Source organism: Solanum dulcamara, chromosome 1 (assembly GCF_947179165.1).
Source record: "Solanum dulcamara chromosome 1, daSolDulc1.2, whole genome shotgun sequence".
NCBI lineage: Eukaryota > Viridiplantae > Streptophyta > Magnoliopsida > Solanales > Solanaceae > Solanum > Solanum dulcamara.
The window spans coordinates 81,962,089-81,984,198 of record NC_077237.1 but is presented as its reverse complement, the minus strand read 5'-3'; the positions used below and the strand labels follow the sequence as shown (position 1 = coordinate 81,984,198).

The window sequence follows — 22,110 nt, the reverse complement described above, 5'->3', positions numbered from 1 at the left end:
CTTTAATGGTCAGACCCCGAGATCTTAGAGATTTCATTTAATCACATGTAAACACCCACGATCTTAGCCATGTAACAGCTGAAACGACGAGGATCACGTAAGCGGTAACTATTAGTATTCTATACAATTCCCCACTTTCCAACGAATGTATTCATCTAATTTCACTTGATTACACACAACATTATTATTCTTCGTAAAATATGACAAAAAGACAATCCGATGCATAAAATATCTCACATTAACACTATAGTCTTTGTTAACATTGTCAACAAAACAATCTTTAAACATTTTACAGAGGTCCTGTTTGGTAGTACATAATTAATTGCCTCTAGCAAAAACAAGAAAAGACAAAGGAAAACTCTTATAGAAGACTATATTTTAACTATACTAACTTTAACTAAACAAAAACTCCTTATGGCAATTTGGCTAGGACCAATGGGCCACTATCTTTTTTTTGGATAAGTGTAAAATTACTTTTTCTTAGGATCCCACAAGTCACTAAAAATAGAATCCAACTCCTTTTTGGTTACTTTTATATAGTTTTTGTTTACAATGTTAAACTTCTTCAGGCAATTTTAATGAACAGGTTAGCACTGCATCAGCAACTGTGAGAAATATCTTGTCCTCACCAATTTGATCTGGAAAATTGGATGCATGTAGTTTGTCAATCACTACTCTTCCAGGGTTCGACAAAACAAGCTGTGCAAGAAAAATGAAGGTAAGATTTCCAGTCACATATGAATACCATTATGTACTACAGAGGCAAATTCAGAATTTAAACTTGACGTACTAAGATGATTACCTGAACATTTCTCTTTTTTAGGCTTCTGTGCAACTCTTCCAAGGCATGGATGCCACTGGTGTCAATATCAGTAACAGCTGCAAGGAGAAAAAACACAAGGGGTGGATCAATCAATGTGTTATCTCATCTTAGAGTAAGATCACACACTTTTAGTAATTAATCTCTACTCACGTGACATGTCAATTATCAAGAATTGAATTTTAGGAACACTAGCTGCTTTTAGTTGTTCTTCCTCATCCATTAGCCATCTCAATATCCTGAAAAACGAGTTAAATTAGTTTGTTGAGTTCATTTTTTCGTAGTGCATAAAGATACGAAAGAAGGGGGAATCGGGGAAGAAATGTCTTACCGTTCCTTTATATAGTTAGAGTTTGAAAAGTATATAGCAGAATCAACTCTAACTATCAATACACCAGGAACTTTGGTTGCCTCAGGGTATTGTTGAATGTTTCTATATACATTTGTCCGGGGTATCCTACCAAGAGTAGCTGTTCGCGGTCTTGTAACTTGGAGAAGAATCTTAGCAAATGATATTGTGACCTTTTTGTAAATGAAAGCAATTATCAGATCTTATTATTGAATGATACATTTAAGTTGATAAGATTGTTAAGTTTCTGTATGGACTTACCGCGATCAGAAGACCAATCTCAACAGAGACAAAAACCACACCAAAAAATGCCCCAATGCAAGCAACAAAGTCAAATTTGTCAATCTTCCAAATCAAAATTGCTGCTTCGTAGTCAATTAAGCCGAGTACAGCTGATATGATGATGGCAGCTAAGATTGCATTCGGAGTATACTTAAAAAGAGGTGTTATGAACTCCAAAGTTAGGAACACGACAACAGACATGACAATGTTGGAAAATGCAGTTTGGCAGCCTGCCATGTAATTTACTGCTGATCGAGAAAAGGAACCTGCAAGAGGTGAACCGATCAACTAGTTAGACAAACCATTATACATGACACTGAAAATAAACTGAATAATCTTGTAATACCATTTGTTAGTGTGCAACTAACGTGTTGAAAGTTAAAAACACATTATATCTTTACTCATACTCTGTTTGCTTGTTGATTTGTCTTTACCTGTTGCTACATAGCAGGATGTCATCGAGCCAATGATATTCATAGCTCCAAGTGCCACCATCTCTTTGTTTCCGTCCAATTGGTAGTCCTTCATTGAAGCAAAAGTTCTTCCAATTGCAACAGCTTCCTATGAATGAAAAGGTAAAAGATTATACACTTAGTAGAGAAATGTGTAAAGGTACCCTTCTTCGACACTTCATTCAATATTTTGCTTACCGTCAAAGCAATCATGCCAGCTACAGTACCAGTCCTAATCCCTTTTATGAGATAGTCACCGGTGAAGTATATTTTATTGAGAGATGGAGGATTGATTCCTTTCTTTATGTGTCCTACCTGGTAAGATCATTATGCAAGTCGATTAACAAGAGATCATTTTGCTCCAACGATGAAAAGTTAAGTGAAAGTAGGAAGAATGTAAAAAAGAACTTACAATGGAAACTCCTTTCTTATCAGCATGAGTAATGAAGACAAAAAAAGTCGAAAGAATGACAGAAATCAACGGAGCAATTGCAGGTACCCAAAACAGCTTTTTATTCTTCTTTCCCTGGTTGCCAAAATATCTTAGAATCGAGTAAACGCTACCAAATGCTTTCAAAATTTAGTCGATAGAACTCGGGAGTCTTACAATGTACTTCGCGAACAAAAGGAAAGTTAAAAAGGTTGCTCCGATGAGTATTGTCTGCCAATTCCACTGCAAGTTGTTGAAAAATAAAACAAGAAGGTATAAATTTCAAGTTATTCATAAAAGACATCTAAGGTAGGATGCTCTCAAGTGGCAAGAAAACTTACTCCATGTTCAACCGAATGAAACACTGACTTCATCACAGAAATGATATCTGTTTTCTTAGTAAACTTCTGAATGCCTAAAAAACCTTTAAGCTGCTGAAGTGCAATTGTGATGGCAGCACCACCCATGAATCCGACAACAGCAGCATGAGATAGAAAGTCTATCAAGAAGCCCAATCTGCCAAGAAAACAACACGGGAGGGCAAGTAAGAAAGAGAAGGAAACAAAGAACAAATCCAAGCCAAACCTCTCTATAACAACGTCGTTTGTCTGGATATTTTTTGGCTGCTATAGCGAAATGACTGTTATAGAGAACATATATATAACGTAATATGAAAAAGTGGTTCCAAAGAAAAGTTGGCCGTTTTAGTGAAATGTTGCTATAGAGGATCACTGTTATAGAGAGGTTTGATGTACATCCAACTCGATACTCAAATGTTTTAATCACCTTAGGATCCCAAGAGTAGCCTGAGTAATGCCAGCAAAAAAGGTTGCTGTGAAAGCAAGCCTCAGATACTCGGTTGGATGTGTACTCGGATCAATTTCATTACGGAGCAAAGTCCCTATCAAGAGTGACACAACAGCCACAGGCCCTATGGCTATATCTCTTGAACTGCCCATGAAGGCGTAAACTAGAGGTGGTACAAAACTGGAGTCTGGAATTTTAAACAAAGAGAAGAATGAAAAAAAGGACTTTTCGCGATTATTAACAAAAATAAAGTTAATGAGGAACACTTACATAATCCATACTGGGGATCTAAATTTGCAAGCTTTGAGTAGCCAATGTCCTGTCATACAAGTTGAAAGTTTTTGATAAGAGTTTTGTAAAGATCCTAACAATCTTGATTTCACTAATACAAATCTTCCGGGCACTATGTTGCTCAGATCCTTCAAAAATGTCATCAGGTGTGTGTCGGATCCTCTAAAAGTTATGCATTTTTGAAGGATCCGAGCAACATAGTCCAAGCACACTCTTTACCTGAGGAATACAAAGACTTGCAATGGTGAGACCAGAGATAAGATCACCTCTGAATTTTCTTAAGTTATAGCTTCTACCCCAATCTAGTATCGGAAATATGGCCTGTAAACCAAGCACAAGCTTCCTAGACCTCGGTTGATCCTTGAAACTGCGTAGTGGGTCATCTGAGAAGAACGTCTCCTTCACAGTAGTCTTAAACTCTTTGAATATGTTCTGTTTTGGAGGGACTCCAACCTTGTGAATATAGGGTGTTTGGTTGTGTTGTGACGACGAAAAACTCCTTATGTCCATCTCTTTTCTTTCTTCTGCCTCAGCATTAGAATTATCCATGCTAGAAAAGAACAGCTAATTCACCTGTAATGCAGAGGAAATATAATTCTGAGTTATATCACCATATGAAATACTTGAGTTTCATTCAAGCTAGTTATTGCAGACAAATCAACAACAACAACAACAAAATACTCAGTGAAATCCCACAAAGTGATGTCCGGGAAGTATAGTGTATACACAGACCTTACCTCTACCTTATGGAACTAGAGAGGTTGATTCCGAAAGACCCTCAACTCAAGTGAAGCAAATTAAAGTAGTTATGGAAAGGAAAAACGGTAGTGAAGAAAACAATGCAAGGAACAGTAACATCATCAACATAGTGCGATAACATCAACACAGCAAACAACATAAGATAACATATACCAAAAACCAAAAACGACATGAATAAGGCTAATACTACGACAGACACAGTGTTCTGGAGTAACACCAAGCCCCATCCTGTCGAAAAGCAAGACGACGCTAGACTGCCTACTAACTTCCTACCTTAATCCACGACCTCCATACCCTCCTATCTAAGGTCATGTCCTCGGTCAAGATATTAGATCAACTTTTATTAGATGTTAAACCAAGCGATAAAAATAAGAAGTTACACCAACCCTTGCAAATTTGATGAACAAAAAGGAGACTTTTTAAGCTAATAAAGCTCCAAAACTTGTTGAACTTTGCATTACATTTTAGAAAGTTCTTGCTTGTCCTTTATATAGATATCTAGGAAATTACAGGTTAAAGTTTTCACTCTATAAGACTATTAGTGGTGTGCTAAAAAGTTAAGCATTTGCTTGACACATACTAGTATTAGAAGGTACAGAACAATTTTATATTTTGTCTAAAAGACAAATGGATCGTCGATAACCATTGATTTAAACAAAGTGAGCACGAAATGTTAGTGACCATTATAATTTGAATAAATTTAGTATGACAAGATTGAACAATTGACAATCAAAGTCACATACAGTTTGGTATGTTTTTCAGAATTAGGCAAGTATTTTTCACTAGGAGGCAATATAGAATAACTTCAAATTCATAAAACAGAACACAATACTTTGTTCAACATTTGACAAGTGACAAGTGGCTTTAGGTTTATTTGATGCTCGAATTTGTTCTGTTTGAGGAAATTAATCTAATATAGGCATATACTAAAGATCGCATAAAATATCTTGTTTGAACTTAATTTAGATGTAACATATACATTTCACAACTCATTCTCTCAACTAAGAACTCACATTTCACAACATTCACGGCGTCTAAATTTTGAATCCGGCACTAACAAGTTCATGCTCATTCTCGTTTATCTTTAATATTCGATATTACTATTAAACAACTTTAGTAGAACTACTTTTGTACGTACGTATTATTAACTAGCTAAGGACTTGTTAGAACTTTTTTGATATGATTTCCAGCAAATGTGTTTTGATGATATGCTAGTTATTATTTAAATTGAAGTCCACATCAACATATTTGGAATAATTTAATATATATTTTTTTAATAAAGTTTGCTATTCCAAGTTTAGCAAAACAAATTGCATTGGCTAGACAAAAGCCAACTTTCATACGCCTTATTTTGAAACCATTGATAGTGGACCAAATCAGTACCTATACATTAAAGAAAAGAAAATTTTCCACCTACTTAATTAAATTTAGGTCCCATATATAATTAATTTAGTATAATTATTATGCTTAAAAAACAAAAAGGGTAAACTTGTAGTTATGTGTATTATAACTTTTGTCTTTTTTTTTTTTAACAAATTAAAGAAACACGTAAATGATGATATCGAAATTAAAAATTAAAAATTATGACAATTTATTAGGAGTATAGTATCCACTTTTCTTGTAACTTTTAAGAGGCATATGTCCCAAAATATGTTAATAATATCATTTCTGTTTCAACTCGTGATGCATCTTGGAATTAGTGGTCTACAATGAGACAAGATATTTGTGTGGCTATAATAGAAAGATTAAAGGTAATTAGTTTTAAATATAAAAAAAAATCCTTTTTTTGATTAAAAAAAGGTGAATCACATAAATTAAGACGAAAAAAAGTATTAAATTAAACACATTATTTCAAGGAAGCACTTTTTTCTAGTGGAGAAATCTCCAAAGGTCAATGGCAGATGGGTGGAAACTCCATGAGTAATGGGCTGGCCTCTCTATGTTTCTTCACTTAAACCCTCGACATTTTACCTATTAACATAATTCAAATCAGTGTCGTGCGTCTAATCAACCACATTGTGCACTCTAACACTAAACCAAACCTTTAGGGGTAAATGAAAGCAAGCATATAAGTAGTACTGTTATTCATTAACTTAAAATTCTGAATTAGCAACTTTTAATAAGAGTAAAATATAAGAGAAAAATGTTGAGACAAACAGTATTTTGGAAAGGCAAACACAAGATAAAGCAAGATATGCACATTCTATGGTCCAAATTTAAAAATAAAAAAAAGTATCCACATATTCTGAAACTCTTTTTTTTTTTTACAACTAAAAAATAGAAAAAACAAACAAACCTTCAAGAGGAACAAGATGCAAGAAACCAAATGTTGTCCAAGTTCAATGAATCTAACACCACTGAAAAATTCTCTTTCTCTAAAATCATGACAGAAGGAAAAAAGGAAATTAGATTCCTCAAAGGAAAATCCTCAAACTTGTTATGATCTGTTTGGTTATCAAGAAAATTTGGAAGAAAAAAAAAAGTTTCAAAGAAAGTGGAGTGAAAAAGGCACCATGAAGAGACTGATGGTTATTTAGAGTACTAAATTATGATGATATCTGAAGATTTTATTATTATTGATTGTGCAAAAAGGAGAAAAGAAGTATTATTAATTATTTTTCCATTAAAGCTTCACGTGTGTATATGAGGAAAAAAACAAAGAAATTACACTCCACAAATTAATAAGTACCCCTTTTTGATAAATTTTAATGACATTTTGATACATTCATTCGACATATTTTTTATTTAAATTAAATTTTTAAATTTTTTTAAAAAAATATTTTTGTATCAAATGAGAATCAGATAAATAAATTGTTAATTAGTGGAGTAGTAGAAGTCAGCCGTTCGTTTGGTTTGAGGTTTTAATTAAGTTCCAAATAATGTGGGGTATTGAATAGTGACATAATATGGTCCAAGTTCAGAAAGGTTACAAAGACAATCTTGTTCTTATTTGAAGAAAAGTCTAATGTTTGAAAAGTCTATGGTGATGTAGACTTTAGGGTCTTGCCACTATATATGAGGAAAAAGTCTAATAGGAAAAAGATGTTGAATGGATAATAGTCAAAGACACCAATTGTGTACTCGTATGTATCTGATAAGAGGTTTTGAGTTTGAATTCTTTGAATATGGAGAGTAGTCTTTAAAAGAAGCGTTTTATTTTTAATGTAAAATTTTTTGATGTCATGAATTCGAAATTAATCGGGTCAAACATTGGATGATAACACCCCCCGGTCCCCACAAAAAAAGAAGTCAAAAACTAAAAAGTGTTTGAATTGGCTTATTTTTAAATATTTTAAAGCTAAAATAGCTTTTAAATAGTTTTATAGTGTTTGGATAAAATTAAAAAATGCTTTTAAATACTTATTTTTAAGTCAAAGTAACAAAAATAAGCTAAACACAATAAGTTAATTCAAACAGATTCCTCTCTATGTTCCAATTTTTTCTTATAATCACGAAAATATTATCTAATATTTTTGCAACAAGACATGAAAAGATGAAAAGAAACTTTCTAGTAATTTTATGTTTGCAGGGATTTGAACTTGAAAAACTTTATATTTCTCATAAGGTCACATGTGCTCTTCGTTCTATTTTACGTGTCATAATTCAAAGTATAAGAGTCAAATTGAGTAATTTTTTAGTGTGAATTTGAACATAGTTGATTCTCTCTGTTTTATAATATTGTTTATATATTTAAAAAATATATAAAAAGTACTATAAACCTAATTAATTTATAATTAAAAATATTTGGAAAAAAAAACAGGGTCAAAGGAAAACTCATTTGGCTCTCTCCAAATAGTAATACTATCACATAAAGTTTTAATTTATTTCTTACCTTTTGTTTTAAAATGTCATGTTTTTTATATTTTGTAAATTCTTAATGCTACTATTTCTATTTTATCCTTCATGATACTAACTTATATTATAAGGATGAGGTTACATGTTTAAAATCGTGGAAAGAATGTTTTTTTATATGTTGTACATGCATTTAATTTAAAACCACTGAATTTAAATATTTTCTTTACATTCTTAAGTTTTCTGTCCAATTAAACTAAGACGTAAAAAAATAGTAAAAAAAAATAATTATTTTTTTGTTTTAATTTGTTTGTGTTTACTATTCTTTTTAGTCTGCTTTTAAAAAATATTCATTTTTTGATAATTTTTTAATTCCAATTTTCCATGTAATATATTTAAGATGACAAGATTAAATGACATTTTGGTACATTCTAAGTATCTTTAGTTAAAAATTATAAGATTCAAATGTATTTCTTTATTTTTTTACCATATCAAGTTAAAACCAAACAAATAAATTAAAACGGAAGAAATATATCTTAGTTTATTATGTTTAATGATAAGTCTTTTATAGAAACATGTCATAAACATGTACTAATTAATTTATAGTAAAATACACAGCTCATTTATTATTTTTTATAAAATAAAATAAAAAATCATTATAGATAAATAAAAATAAAGGAGGAAGTATTTTTATTTTTTTATTTTTAAAGAGTTGTGCCAGATACCAAAATATCACTTAATTATGGACAGGAGTAGGTACCCAGAATTTAAGTGGTGTAACTGTAGTTGGAACATTAAGACCGCAACTTTAATGTCAATAAATTGCAAGCTGACTTTGAGATTGACAAATTTAAAATCGTCACCAACTCATAAGTATTTTTTTTTAAAAAAATGTTATTTTGTTTTATTTTTTATATTTGTACCAAACAGTTTACTTTCTCCCTTTCATTATCAAATAGTACAGCAATTAAATTTAAATTTTCAAAATATAATTAATAAGATTAATTTAATAAAATAAATCTCTCATAATTTTTATTAAGAGATGTGCAAATCAACATGATCCAAGTTGGGTGGTAACAACTAGTTGTACTAGCACACTTTAAGTATTTACTATTTGTTGCAACATACTGAGGTGTCAGATAATTATATTTAATGTATTTGTTCGCGCAACGAATATTACTCGTGTCAACTGTACTCGTTCGCGCAACGAATATAATCTGTATCAATTGCATTCATTAGCACAACAAATATAGCATGTATCAAATGTATTCATTCGCACAACTAATACAACCTGTTGGTGAAATTACAAGATTACAAATTACAATTGAAAAATAAAATGAAGAAATTAACTTCACTTCTTGGCTGAGGCGTGGATATCTCGCTCTCTTTAAGGAGATTCAAGCCCACTGCAGTAAATTGTTTCACTGGTCCAGCAGTAGTCCTCTTGACTTGTCCCCTCCAGGATACAACAGCCTTATCACAAAAATGTAACTCAACAAACTCTGGACAAGAGTTGAGTTTAAAGCTCTACACAAAGAACACCTCCCTTCAACTAATAAGAACTCTCTTTTTTTAGACAAACTTAACTCTCTCAAAAAAAATTTCTCTTATCTTCCATTTCAAAACAAAGAAGACCTCTCTATTTATAGGAGAGAAAAATCATACAAAGATGAAAAAATAATAGAATGCCATCATTATCATCATTTAGTGCACCTTTATGATTTAGTGCACCACTTATTAGTGATAATTAGATTAAAAATACATAATAATATGATTTAGAGCACCACTTATTAGTGATAATTAGATTAAAAATATATAATGGAATGATTTAGTCTTGCACTAAATAAATATGATAATGAAAGACATTTTTATGCACTAAAGAGAGAATAATAACATATGTCACTTATGCAAATTAATATCACTTAATATTGATATTAAAATGCTTAAACACTTACAATCCCCCACTCATTTTAATATTATATAAGAGAGTTTATCAGCTGAAGGAAGATTACTATACATAATGAAGGTGTGCTCTGCATTGAACCTTCACTTAGTGAAACAATAACTTTTACTCCAGAGTCGTAGTGGTCTCAGACTTGAACTATGACTGCTTAAGGGACATAAAATATTACTACTCACACATAGTAATCAAGGTGTTGTCACGAGCTTTATAAGCCAGCACATTACGACCTTGTGCTATCCCGATTTTATGAGTGCTTTTGAGAATAAGCCCAATTCTCATAGAAAGCGGCCTACTTCCACACTCACATAGGTGAAATCTGTCGAAAATGCTCCTGTAAGTTTAACACTCCACCCAAACGGGCTAGAGATTTTTATTAAGAGTTTTTTTTAAAACTCAACCTCCACAATTCACTACAGGAAACAATGTACTCACATCATAGGGAGGGAATAAAAAATAGTGCATTTTTTTTCCCACAACAAGTCATCATATGATCCGTTTTTCTCATTGAACCTGGTTATAGGATCTATAGTCTCCAGGTTGGGTTTCCTCATATATGACTCATAGATTTATAGGCTTCAATCTCATCCTCCTCGATGTGCTCCAAACCTTTTCTCTTGTTAAGGCCTTAGTAAGAGGATCTGCAAGATTTTCACAAGATTTGACATAATCAACATTAATGGTACCATTTGTTAAATACGATCTTACATTACTGTGTTTCCTCCTTATAGGTCTGAATTTACCGTTGTAATAACTATTTTGAACTCTACCAATTACTGCAGTGCTATCACAATGAATTAAAATTGAAGGAATTGGTTTTTTCAAAATAAGGTATTTGAAATAATAAATCTCTTAACCAATTCGCTTCCTCACTAGCTGAAGCTAAAGCAATTAGTTCAGCCTCCATGGTAGAGTTAGCAATTATAGTTTTTTTTTTATTTCCAACAAGCAGCACCACCACCTAATGTAAAAATATAACCAGTGGTAGAACAGGAATCACCTACTAGAGTGTTCCAATCTGCATCAGAAAAGCCTTCAAGTACAGTAGGATATTTTTTATAGAACAAACCACAAGTTTTTGTTCCAATTAAATATCTCATAACTCTTGTTATAGCATGCCAATGTTCATTACCTGGCTTGCTTGTAAACCTGCTAAGTACTCCTACTGCACATGCAATATCAGGCCTAGTGCAATCAGTCACATATCTCAAACTTCCAATTAAGCTAGCATACTCCTTTTGATTTATTACATCATTTTCACTTTGAACAGGAAACAAGTGTACACTTGAATCAAAATGAGTTAAAACATGCTTGCAATCAAGAAAGTTATATTTTTTTAAAATTTTTCAACATAATGTGACTGGTCAAGGAAAATTCCATCACATGTTCTAGTAATTTTTATTCCCAGAATAAAATTTGCCTCACCAAGATCTTTCATATCAAAATGGCTTCTAAGAATGTTCTTAGTATTATCAATAACATTTATATTCGAGCCAAAGATTAATAAATCATCAACATATAGGCACTTATCACACTCATTTGTTTTAAAATCATTTTTAATCATGCAAGAATCAAACTTTTCATGCCATAAAGGGTGCCTGTTTCAAGCCATATAGGGATTTAGTAAGTTTACATACTTTGCTTTCTTGGTCTGCTTCAACAAAACCTTCAGGTTGTTCCATATAAATTTCTTCATTAAGGTCTCCATTTAAAAAAGCAGTTTTTACATCCATTTGATGAATATGCAAATCAAAAATTGCAGCCATAGCAATTAAAAGTCTAATGGATGTAATTCTTGTAACCGGAGAAAAAGTATCAAAAAACTCTAGGCCTTCTAGTTGCTTAAATCCTTTAGCAACTAGTCTAGCCTTATATTTATCGATTGATCCATCTGATTTTAAATTTTTTTGTAAGACCCATTTGCAACCAATTGTTTTACAACCTGATGGTAAATTAACTAACTTCCAAGTTTTATTAGAAATTAGTGATTCCATTTCATTATTTATAGCCTCTTTCCAAAAAATAGAATCATGCAAAGATAAAGCTTCTTGTAAAGTGAAAGGGTCATCTTCAATATTAAAAACATAAAAATTAGGATCAAAATCTTTTTCTACTCTAGTTCTTTTACTTCTTCTTAATTCAAAATCATCAATTTCTTTATTTTTTAAAATGGAAGAAGAAGAACTAGGTAGTGATAAAATATTTTGTTCAATTCTTTGACCCCCACTATTTTTAGAATCAAAAGGAAATTTATTTTCATGAAAAATAGCATCACCTGATTCTATTACAATATTATCTTCAAGATTAAAAAATCTATAGGCTGTACTATTTGAAGCATAACCAAGAAAAGCACAAGTAGTAACTTTCTTACCCAATTTTGTAACTTTGGGATCCATTAGCCTCACAAAGGCTAGACAACCCCAAACTCTTAGATATCCCAAATTTGGCTTGTGACCTTTTCATAACTCAAAAGGTGTTAGTTTAGTCTTTTTATGAGGCACTCGATTTAACACATAACACACAGTCAAAATAGCTTCACCCCAAAAATTCAAAGGTGCATTTAACTTAATAAGCATGGCATTACTCAATTCAACCAAAGTTCTATTTTTCCTTTCCGCTACACCATTAGAAGAAGGAGAATAAGGAGGAGTAGTTTCATGAATTATTTCCAATGATCTAACAAAAGAATTAAAGTCATTTGACTCATATTCACGGCCTCTATCACTTCTAATTCTTTTTATTTTCTTTCCAAACTGATTTTCAACCTCATGGAGAAAAAATTTAAAATTTTCAAAAGCATCACTTTTATTTTTCATTAAGTAAACATATGTAAACTTAGAAAAATCATCAATGAAAGTGATAAAATATCTATTTCCTCCATGAGTTAAAATTCCTCTAAGTTCACAAATATCAGTGTGAACTAATTCTAATAAATCAGTTTTTCTTTCAACTTTAAAATGAGGCCTTTTAGTGATTTTTGTTTTACTACAAGCTTCACACTTTTCAAATTTTTTTTTAATCACTGGGATTAATCCTAAATTACTCATGATTTCAACATAACGATCATTAATATGACACAAATGAGCATGCCAAAAATTAGTAGAAGAAAGCATGTAAACAGAAGTAGAAACTTTATTCATTTCAACATTCAGTTTAAACATCCCATCACAAGCATACCCCTTTCCCACAAAAATACCTTTTTTCACAATTACATATTGATCAGATTCAATAATCTATTTAAAGCCTGCTTTATTAAGAAGAAAACTAGACATCAAGTTTTTTCTCATGGAAGGAGTATAAAGTACATCTTTCAAAGTTAATACCCTTACAGAGGTAAAACATAATTCGACATCTCCCGTTTCAAGCACTTGAGTAGTATGAGAATCACCGAGCATAATGGTTTTGGGCTCTCCAAAAGAAGTATATTTTTTAAATCAATCTTTGTCATAACAGACATGACAGTTTGAACCAGAATCATCTCACCATCCATCAACATTCTCAATCATGTTTATGTCTGTAATCATTGTCACAAAAGGCTCTTCGGTAACGTTTGCCTGAGGTATAGGACCACGTTTCTGATATTTACAAAATCGAGCAATATGCCCACTCTTGCCACAAATAAAGCACGATCTTTTATCATATACTTGTTGATTTTGTGCTTGTCTATTTTCACCATTATTTTTCTTGGAAAGTCTACCATTATTTTTCTTGAACTTTTTCTTCTTAGGCTTCAAAGAGGTATTTTTGTTAGATTCAGGAGTAGCATATTTTGAAGTAACTAAATTTACCTTCGTTGTGATGTTACTCTCTTTATTTTGTAAAAGTACATCTTGGCCCCTTGCCTCCTCTTCCATGCAGATTTTCATGATCAAAGTCTCAAGAGAGGTTTCTTTTTGTTTGTGGCGTATAGTTTTTTGAAACTCCTTCCATGAAGGTATTTGAACACTGTTACGTATTTCATCAATTGGAAATTCAGAAACACTTACCTGGCAGTCACTCGTGTTGACGCCGTCGGTGAATTTTTTTTCTTTCTCCAGTTTCTTTTCTTCTAATTAATTACGGCAACTAATCATGAATTAATAAATAAATAAAAGTTAAACCCCACTAGTATATTTTTATAAGTATTGAACAAGTGGTATAGGGTATTAAATATATTATTACTTTAGCCCATTAACTAAATAGGTTATCTAAATTCATCCCTCAAATAAATAACCATAGTTATGGAAATGTCCAAAATACCCAATTAAAAATTTACGGAATGAGTCTTTTATGAAATAAAAGGTCCTAGTACTCAAAACGACCTAATGGATCGTTATAATAGATACCAATTTACCCACCGTTCGTCCTCGAACGGTCAAAAGAAGGGCGAGGGTAGAAAAGGGTACCTGACTCGACGAACAAATGTGGATATGTTCAACGCATATCAGCCTCAATCTCCCAAGTGGACTCCTCAACCGGACGATTCTTCCATTGAACCTTCACCGAAGCAATCTTTCTTGACCTCAACTTGCGGACCTCCCTATCAAGAATAGCCACAGGCTCCTCCTCATAAGACAAATTCTCATCAAGTAAGACTGAATCCCAACGAATAATATAGGTTCCATCACCATGATATTTCTTTAGCATAGACACATGAAACACTGGGTGCATTCCAGACAAACCTGGAGGTAAAGCTAATTCATAGGCCACCTCTCCAACACGCTTAAAAACTTTAAACGGCCCAATATACCTCGGACTGAGCTTACCTCGCTTACCGAATCTTACCACACCCTTCATGGGTGAAACCTTCAACAACACTTGCTCTCCCTCCATAAACTCCATGTCCCTGACCTTTCGGTCTGCATACTCCTTCTGCCTGCAAATGAGCTAAACTTCCCATGCTCCCTGCTTTTCTGCTCAAGGCATCGGCCACTACATTAGCTTTTTCGGGGTGATAAAAAATAGTGATATCATAGTCTTTTAACAATTCTATCCACCTTCTTTGCCTCAAATTCAAATCTCTCTGAGTGAACACATGTTGTAAGCTGCGATGATCTATATACACTTCACACTTCACCCCGTATAGATAATGTCTCCACTGCTTCAATGCAAATACAACCGCAACTAACTCCAAATCATGAGTGGGGTAATTACGCTCATGCACCTTTAATTGCCTTGAAGCATAGGCAATTACCTTCTTCTTCTGCATTAGCACTGCACCTAAATCAGAATATGATGCATCACAATAAACAATGAAATTCTTACCTTCTACTGGCAGGGCAAGATTCAGTGCAGTAGTCAATAAAGTCTTGAGTTTCAGAAAACTCTCTTCACACTCATCCGACCACACAAATGGAACTTTCTGCTTGGTCAGATTAGTCAGCTGGGAAGCAATAGAAGCAAATTCCTTGACGAACCAGCGGTAGTAGCTAGCCAAACCAATAAAGCTCCTTACCTCTGAGACATTAGTGGGCCTTGCCCAACTCTTCACTACTTCAATCTTCTGGGAATCCACCATCACTCCATCTTTAGAAACCACGTGCCCTAAGAAAGACACTGAATCAAGCCAGAACTCACACTTATAGAATTTGGCATATAATCTCTTCTCCCTTAACAATTCCAGAACAATTCTCAGATGCTCTTCATGCTCTTTTCGAATCTTTGAGTAGATCAATATATCATCAATAAAAACAATAACAAAGAGGTCCAAATATGGCTTAAAGATTCCATTCATTAGACTTATGAAAGCAGCAGACGCATTTGTAGGCCCAAAAGACATTACCAAGAATTCATAGTGATCATACTTGGTTAGGAAAGCCGTCTTTGGTATATCTGTTGCCCGTATTTTCAGCTGATGGTAACCAGACCTCAAATTAATTTTTGAGAAAACACAAGCACCCTCCAACTGATTGAATAAGTCATCAATGCGAGGAAGGGGATACCTATTTTTATTAGTCACCTTGTTCAGCTGCCTGTAGTCTATGCACATACGAAGGCTACCATCATTCTTTTTTACAAATAAGACTGAAGCACCCCAAGGAGAGGCACTCGGTCTAATAAAACCTTTACCCAACAACTCCTGAAATTGGGCCTTCAACTCCCTCAACTCAGCTGGGGCCATTCTATAAGGTGGAATAGAAATAGGGCGAGTACCGGACTCCAGATCGATACAAAAAATCTATATCCCTATCAGGTGGCATACCTGGTAAGTCTATGGGGAAAACATCCATAAACTCACGCACTATCGAAATAGAATCAATCGATGGCACTTCAAAACTATCATTCCTGAGATGTGCTAGAAAGGCTAAACAACCCTTACTCACCAACCTTTTAGCATAAAGAAAATAGATAATCCGAACTGGGGCGGGAAGGTAGTCACCCTCCCACACCAACTGATCCATGCCAGGCTTGGCTAATGTCACAGTCTTAGCATTGCAGTCTAAGATAGCAAAATTTGGAGAAAGCCAAGTCATACCCAAGATTACATCAAAGTCAACCATCTCCAGAATAATCAAATCTACATAAGTTCTGCTCCCCACAAAAGTCACAAGACAAGACCTATACACTTTCTCAACTAGCACAGACTCACCAATAGGTGTAGAAACACGAATAAGCATGTCAAGTAAGTCACAATGTAAATTAAGTCCATCAGCAAATGCGAAAGATACATAAGAAAATATGGATCCAGGATCAAACAATACGAAAGCCAAGCTATCGCAGACCAGAAGAGTACCTGTGATAACAGCATCGGATGCCTCTGCCTCTGACCTCCCGGGGAAAGCATAACAATGGGCTTTGTCGCCTGCCCGACCATTTCCCTTGCCGGGCTGTACTCTAATAGTTCCAACCTGCCCGCCACCCCGGCCTGACTGATGACCACTACGACCTTGGCCACCACGTCCTCCAGAATGACGGCCCCTACTATAGCCGTTGCCTCCACCTCTAACTGCGGGGACTCTATAACCCTGATCATGCCAAGCCTGACTCTGCCTTGGACAATATTTTCTGATATATCTAGGCTCACCACATCCGTAACAAGTCTTAGGGTCAAGAGTGGGTCTTTATGAAGACAAAGAAGACTGAAGATAACCCCCAAAGTTAGGAAAGGGCTGACTAGTCTTTAATGGGCCTCCATCTGAAACCTGTAATGAAGACTGAATAGGACGAGTCGAATAATCTCCAAAACTTTTTCCTCTAGAGTAAGAACCACTAAACTCACCTCCCTTACGAAACTTCTTGAACGTTGTCTCTTTAGTGAAGTTATCTGTCTTCACCCCCTATACCTCTATCACAAAATCAACCACTTCCTGAAAAGATTTTGCTGAAGCAGCAACCTGTAAAGATGGAATTCGCAAATCTGACCTCAATACCTTCATAAAGAGGCAAATTCGCTCTTCTGGACTGAAGCAAAGCTGAGTAGCATATCTGGATAAGGCGCGAAACTTGGCCTCATAACCGGCAATAGACATCCTCCCCTGCTCTATATTCAGGAACTCGTCTCTCCTCCTGTCCCTCAAGGTCCGGGGAATATACTTCTCCATGAAACAGTCAGAAAAGGTTGCCCAGGTCATAGGTGGTGCCTCTGCTGGTCGACACTCAACATGAGACTGCCACCATATTTTGGCATCTCCTTGAAACTGGTATGTCACAAACTCAACACCAAATTGCTCTACTATATCCATTTTATGAAGCATCTCATGACAATCAACAAGGAAATCATAGGCATCCTCAGATTCAGTACCCCTAAAGACTGGGGGTTTCAACTTCAAGAACTTAACAAAGAGATCATGCTGGTCACTAGTCATTACTGACCCTATAGTCAATCGAGGAAACATGCTTGTTCCCAAGGACGCAGTCATGCGGGAAGCCACAACAGCTGCATGTTGAACTCCTGAAATATGAGGTGCTGGGGGAGCTTGTCCTTGATCGGATAACCCACTGAGATAGGTGAGAACCTGGTGGATCATCTCTGGAGTAAGCTGGGGTGGTGCTTCTCTTTCATGAACCTGCTCATTCTCTACCTCAACATCATCTCTAGCTACCTCATCAGCCGGTGGAGGGGTCACTGCTCTCTCCTAGGCTGGCCCACCTGTCTGTACCCTACCCCTGGTGGGCTTTCTCCCGCGACCTCTACCACGGCCTCTCGTTGCTACTCTTCCTCTGTCTATAGCCCCAACGGCTGGCTCGGGTGCTCTTGTTGCTCTAGTTCTAACCATCTGCGAAAGTAAAGTGAAGAAGGTCAGATACCAATTTGTATCACCTAGATACCAATTGGATTTAAGTAATAGCACGAAAGAAAGAAGGAATAGAGTTTTCCTAAAGTCTTGTAGCCTCTCGAAGAAAAGTAAAGGCGTCCCCATATCATTCCGCAAGACTCTACTAGACTTGTCCTTGTGTGATGAGATCACTGAACCTAAAGCTCTGATACCAAGTTTGTCACGACCCAAAATGGGCCATGAGTGACACCCATCCTTAACCTCCTAGGTGGGAGAACCAACCCCAACTTATAAAGTATAACAACAACGCGGTAGCTCAAACTTATAAAGTAAGAATTAACAATCCACAAGAGTTTGCTACATAACGTTCCCCAAAATCTGAAAGTCATCACATCAAGGACATATAATTCTAAAATACTAAGTCTAGAATGTCAAACACTAAAATAAAATAAGTGACATAGTTCGTGTCCGAAAACTAAGGACATCATGTCATGACTAAAAAAATCCATTACGAGCTAGGAGGATAGCTCACCCTAAATCTGATGAACTTGAGACGTACTAGAGCTGAGGTCAAGTCGAAGCAGATGGAAGACTCGCTGCACTCCACAAAATAAAACAAAGAAAGGTACAAGTAGGGGTCAGTACAGGACAATACGTACTGAGTAGGTATTATCGGCCGACTCAAAATAGAAATCAATATACATAAAATAATAGTGGGAAATCAACAATAACACTTAACAGGTGTCAACCAATAAACAATTACGTAACCCGTCAATAATATCAAAATCACACATGAGGACTCAAGCCTCCACATCACACTCCTTTAAAAAAAATGAGTTTTTGGTGATTGGGTAATATTAAGTCATTTTAATTTATTTTCCTTTAATATTACCGTGCTGGAATATGACACCCGATTCAAATATACCGTGTCGAAACGTGACACCCGATCCAAATATACAGTGTCAAAATGTGACACTCGATCCAATTATACCGTGTCGAAACATGACACCCGATCTAAATATACTGTGTCGGAATGTGACACCCGATCCAATTATACCGTGTCAAAACGTGACACCCGATTCAAATATAATTAATTTATCATTCTTCATGATTACATTCTATTTCATTAATAATATTTTATCAAACCTTTTTTATTCAAGGCACCATTTTTGATAGGGCAAGTTCAAGATTATGGATTTTATGGCCTCGGGATTTCAGACCATATCACAACAACATATCAACCATCCAAACCACAACAATTAAATGCGTAGTAAATTTCACACATTACCCAATGAATATCAATCACTATTAAGAGTCTATCTATGATATAGAATAAAAATCATATCCTACCTCAACCGAAGAACCGAAGTAAAGCAAGTTAATTCACCGGTGATTTTTCTTTCTTCGATGCCTCGCGTTTCCAATCTATCAAGTATATAATATTCGTAAGTAAACGAGTCTATCAACACCCATATTACTATATGTCTAGCGTAGATCCAAAAACTTACTCGAATCTATAATTAATTTTCCAAATTTTGATACCAACTAATATCTCAAGTCTCATATTCTTAAATCTTAAGCAAGGGTTAAGTCTTAATTCCTCCAAATAACATAAATTTAATGATATTCATATAATACAATACACCTATTATTTAATTATCTATCTTAATATATTAAAACTTGAATTAAGATTTGATATCTATAAGAAAATCTGAAATCTAAACTAGTTATACCAATCTGTAGTTAAACACGAAAATCACCATTACTTATGGAACTTGTCCTATAAACTACTTATATACCTTTTAGTTAGAAAGTACAAAAGCACTGAAAAACAAAACTGACTCATACATATGGACTACTTGCACATGTTTTTATTTTTTATTTTTATATGTTATTTAATACACACATTGATATACTCCCTATCCTTATCTTCAAGTAACATTGAACCAATGGATTTTGAACACTGTTACGTATTTCATCAATTGGAAATTCAGAAACACTTACCTGACAGTCACTCGTGTTGACGCCGTCGGTGAATTTTTTTTTCTTTCTCCAATTTCTTTTCTTCTAATTAATTAGGGCAACTAATCATGAATTAATAAATAAATAAAAGTTAAACCCCACTAGTATATTTTTATAAGTATTGAACAAGTGGTATAGGGTATTAAATATATTATTACTTTAGCCCATTAACTAAATAGGTTATCTAAATTCATCCCTCAATTAAATAACCATAGTTATGAAAATGTCCAAAATACCCAATTAAAAATTTACGAAATGAATCTTTTATGAAATAAAAGGTCCTAGTACTCAAAACGACCTAATGGATCGTTACATATAAAATGCGAAGGACAATAACTTAGTGAGTTAAACGAGACGCACTCATAAATTAACTTACTATGTAAATAACAAAACCAATATCTGAACGAGTCAAATAGATAAGACCACCAGCAACTTTTCAATAAAAAGGAGGGTCAAACAATAATATACCATTAAGAGATGTGCTCTCTGTTTGTTACGGTAATGACTAGGATTAATAAAGATAATTATTGAAACCTTAATTAATCGTTATTATTCCACCTTAATCGTGTATCTAAAGACATCTCCAGCGTATGCGGAGGGTATAACTTGAATTAATATTACTTTATTTTTATTTATTTACCAATGATTGTTCAAAATAAGGAAAAAAATTGTGAATTATTAAGAATAATACATTTGAAAAGAGAAAAGAAATTAAAGAATGACAATAATTTTTGACTTTAGGATACATTACTCGTGGCATTTTTATAACTTCAAAATTGTTATTAGTCAAATAAGATTTTCAATAATTAAACAAATGGAAAACCAAATTGTCGGCCTAAAAGTATAAAATTTAAGACATCAAAATTAAATACTTGTATTAGTTCCAATAATTCACAGATTATTGATAACCAATGACCTACCCTGATAATTTGATACTGATACGTTGACAAAATCTTATACTAGCTATTATTGCTCCTTTTATATTGATATCTCATTTTTTTTAAAGAGATTCAAGTCCGCTGACATATAATTTTCACCAATTTTCAATTATATACCTCTTGACTTATTCCCTTAAGAATAAAATAATTGTGCCACAACATCGTGTGAGTTGAACAACTCCAGAATCTCAAATAATTATAAACACAATACCGTATTGCAACTTATCTACACTTAATCTCCCTTAGGAACATACCATCTTCATTGAGGTTTGTCACACCATTGATCAAGATAGTATGCAAATTATAGCTCTGATGTCGTATGCCAACTTACTTATGTTGTTATTGTGCACTTTAGGTCTAGATCCATACAGTTTCAAAACACATTATTAGGACTTAAAATTTGCTTTCTTGTATACCTAATATTTTTTATGTGTTTTAATTTTTATCCGTAATACGAGATTTGTTTAGAATGTTACGGTATGTAAATTTTGAATTGCTTAGGAAAAATGTTATTAGAAAAATAGATATTAATGACGAATAAATTTTATAATTAGACAATAAAATAAGTCTACAATCTTATTTAGCGATATATTATCAAAAATATGTATAACTATGAATTATTTATCAATAGATTAGCAATAAAATTTATAACTGATTTCAATCTTTTTTTTAATAGTGAAATCTCGTTACTTACCCCCATCTTTGTTCAAGAATCAAAAAAAAAATGTAGAGTTGAGAGAGTTAATTAGTGGATGGAGTTTAGAACAAATTAATATGGTTGTTTGAAAGATAAGTAATTACCCCCTCCGTTTTTATTTACTTGTCAAATATTTTCTAATTTGATTTCCCTTTTTACTTGTTAATTTTGACAAATCAAGAAAGAACAATTTTTTTTCCTATTATACCCTCAGTTTATTAACATTGAGTTAATATATTTGAAAAATATAGTGAGTAAATATGTTTAAAATTATGTTAATTAATAAAATTAAAATGATAAACTCACTATACCAATA

General features: G+C 33.7%; 1 protein-coding gene across 2 annotated transcripts; it reads right to left on the bottom strand.

The window, feature by feature from the left end:
• Positions 1-220: 220 nt before the first annotated feature.
• Positions 221-6,731, bottom strand: LOC129880187 (sulfate transporter 1.2-like). 2 transcript variants are annotated; one of them, XM_055954118.1, is made up of 14 exons: positions 6,487-6,731; positions 3,651-4,004; positions 3,411-3,459; positions 3,120-3,327; positions 2,675-2,849; positions 2,511-2,576; positions 2,316-2,429; positions 2,102-2,218; positions 1,886-2,012; positions 1,431-1,717; positions 1,152-1,342; positions 974-1,059; positions 803-879; positions 221-699 (listed from the first exon to the last, which is right to left on the bottom strand). In XM_055954118.1, exons 2-14 carry the CDS (start codon positions 3,978-3,980, stop codon positions 556-558), a joined length of 1,971 nt encoding a protein of 656 aa, XP_055810093.1. In that variant the 5' UTR covers positions 3,981-4,004; positions 6,487-6,731; the 3' UTR covers positions 221-555. The 2 variants fall into 2 exon arrangements, with proteins under 2 accessions (XP_055810093.1, XP_055810102.1); XM_055954127.1 differs by lacking the exon at positions 6,487-6,731 and adding an exon at positions 4,577-4,737.
• Positions 6,732-22,110: the final 15,379 nt, after the last annotated feature.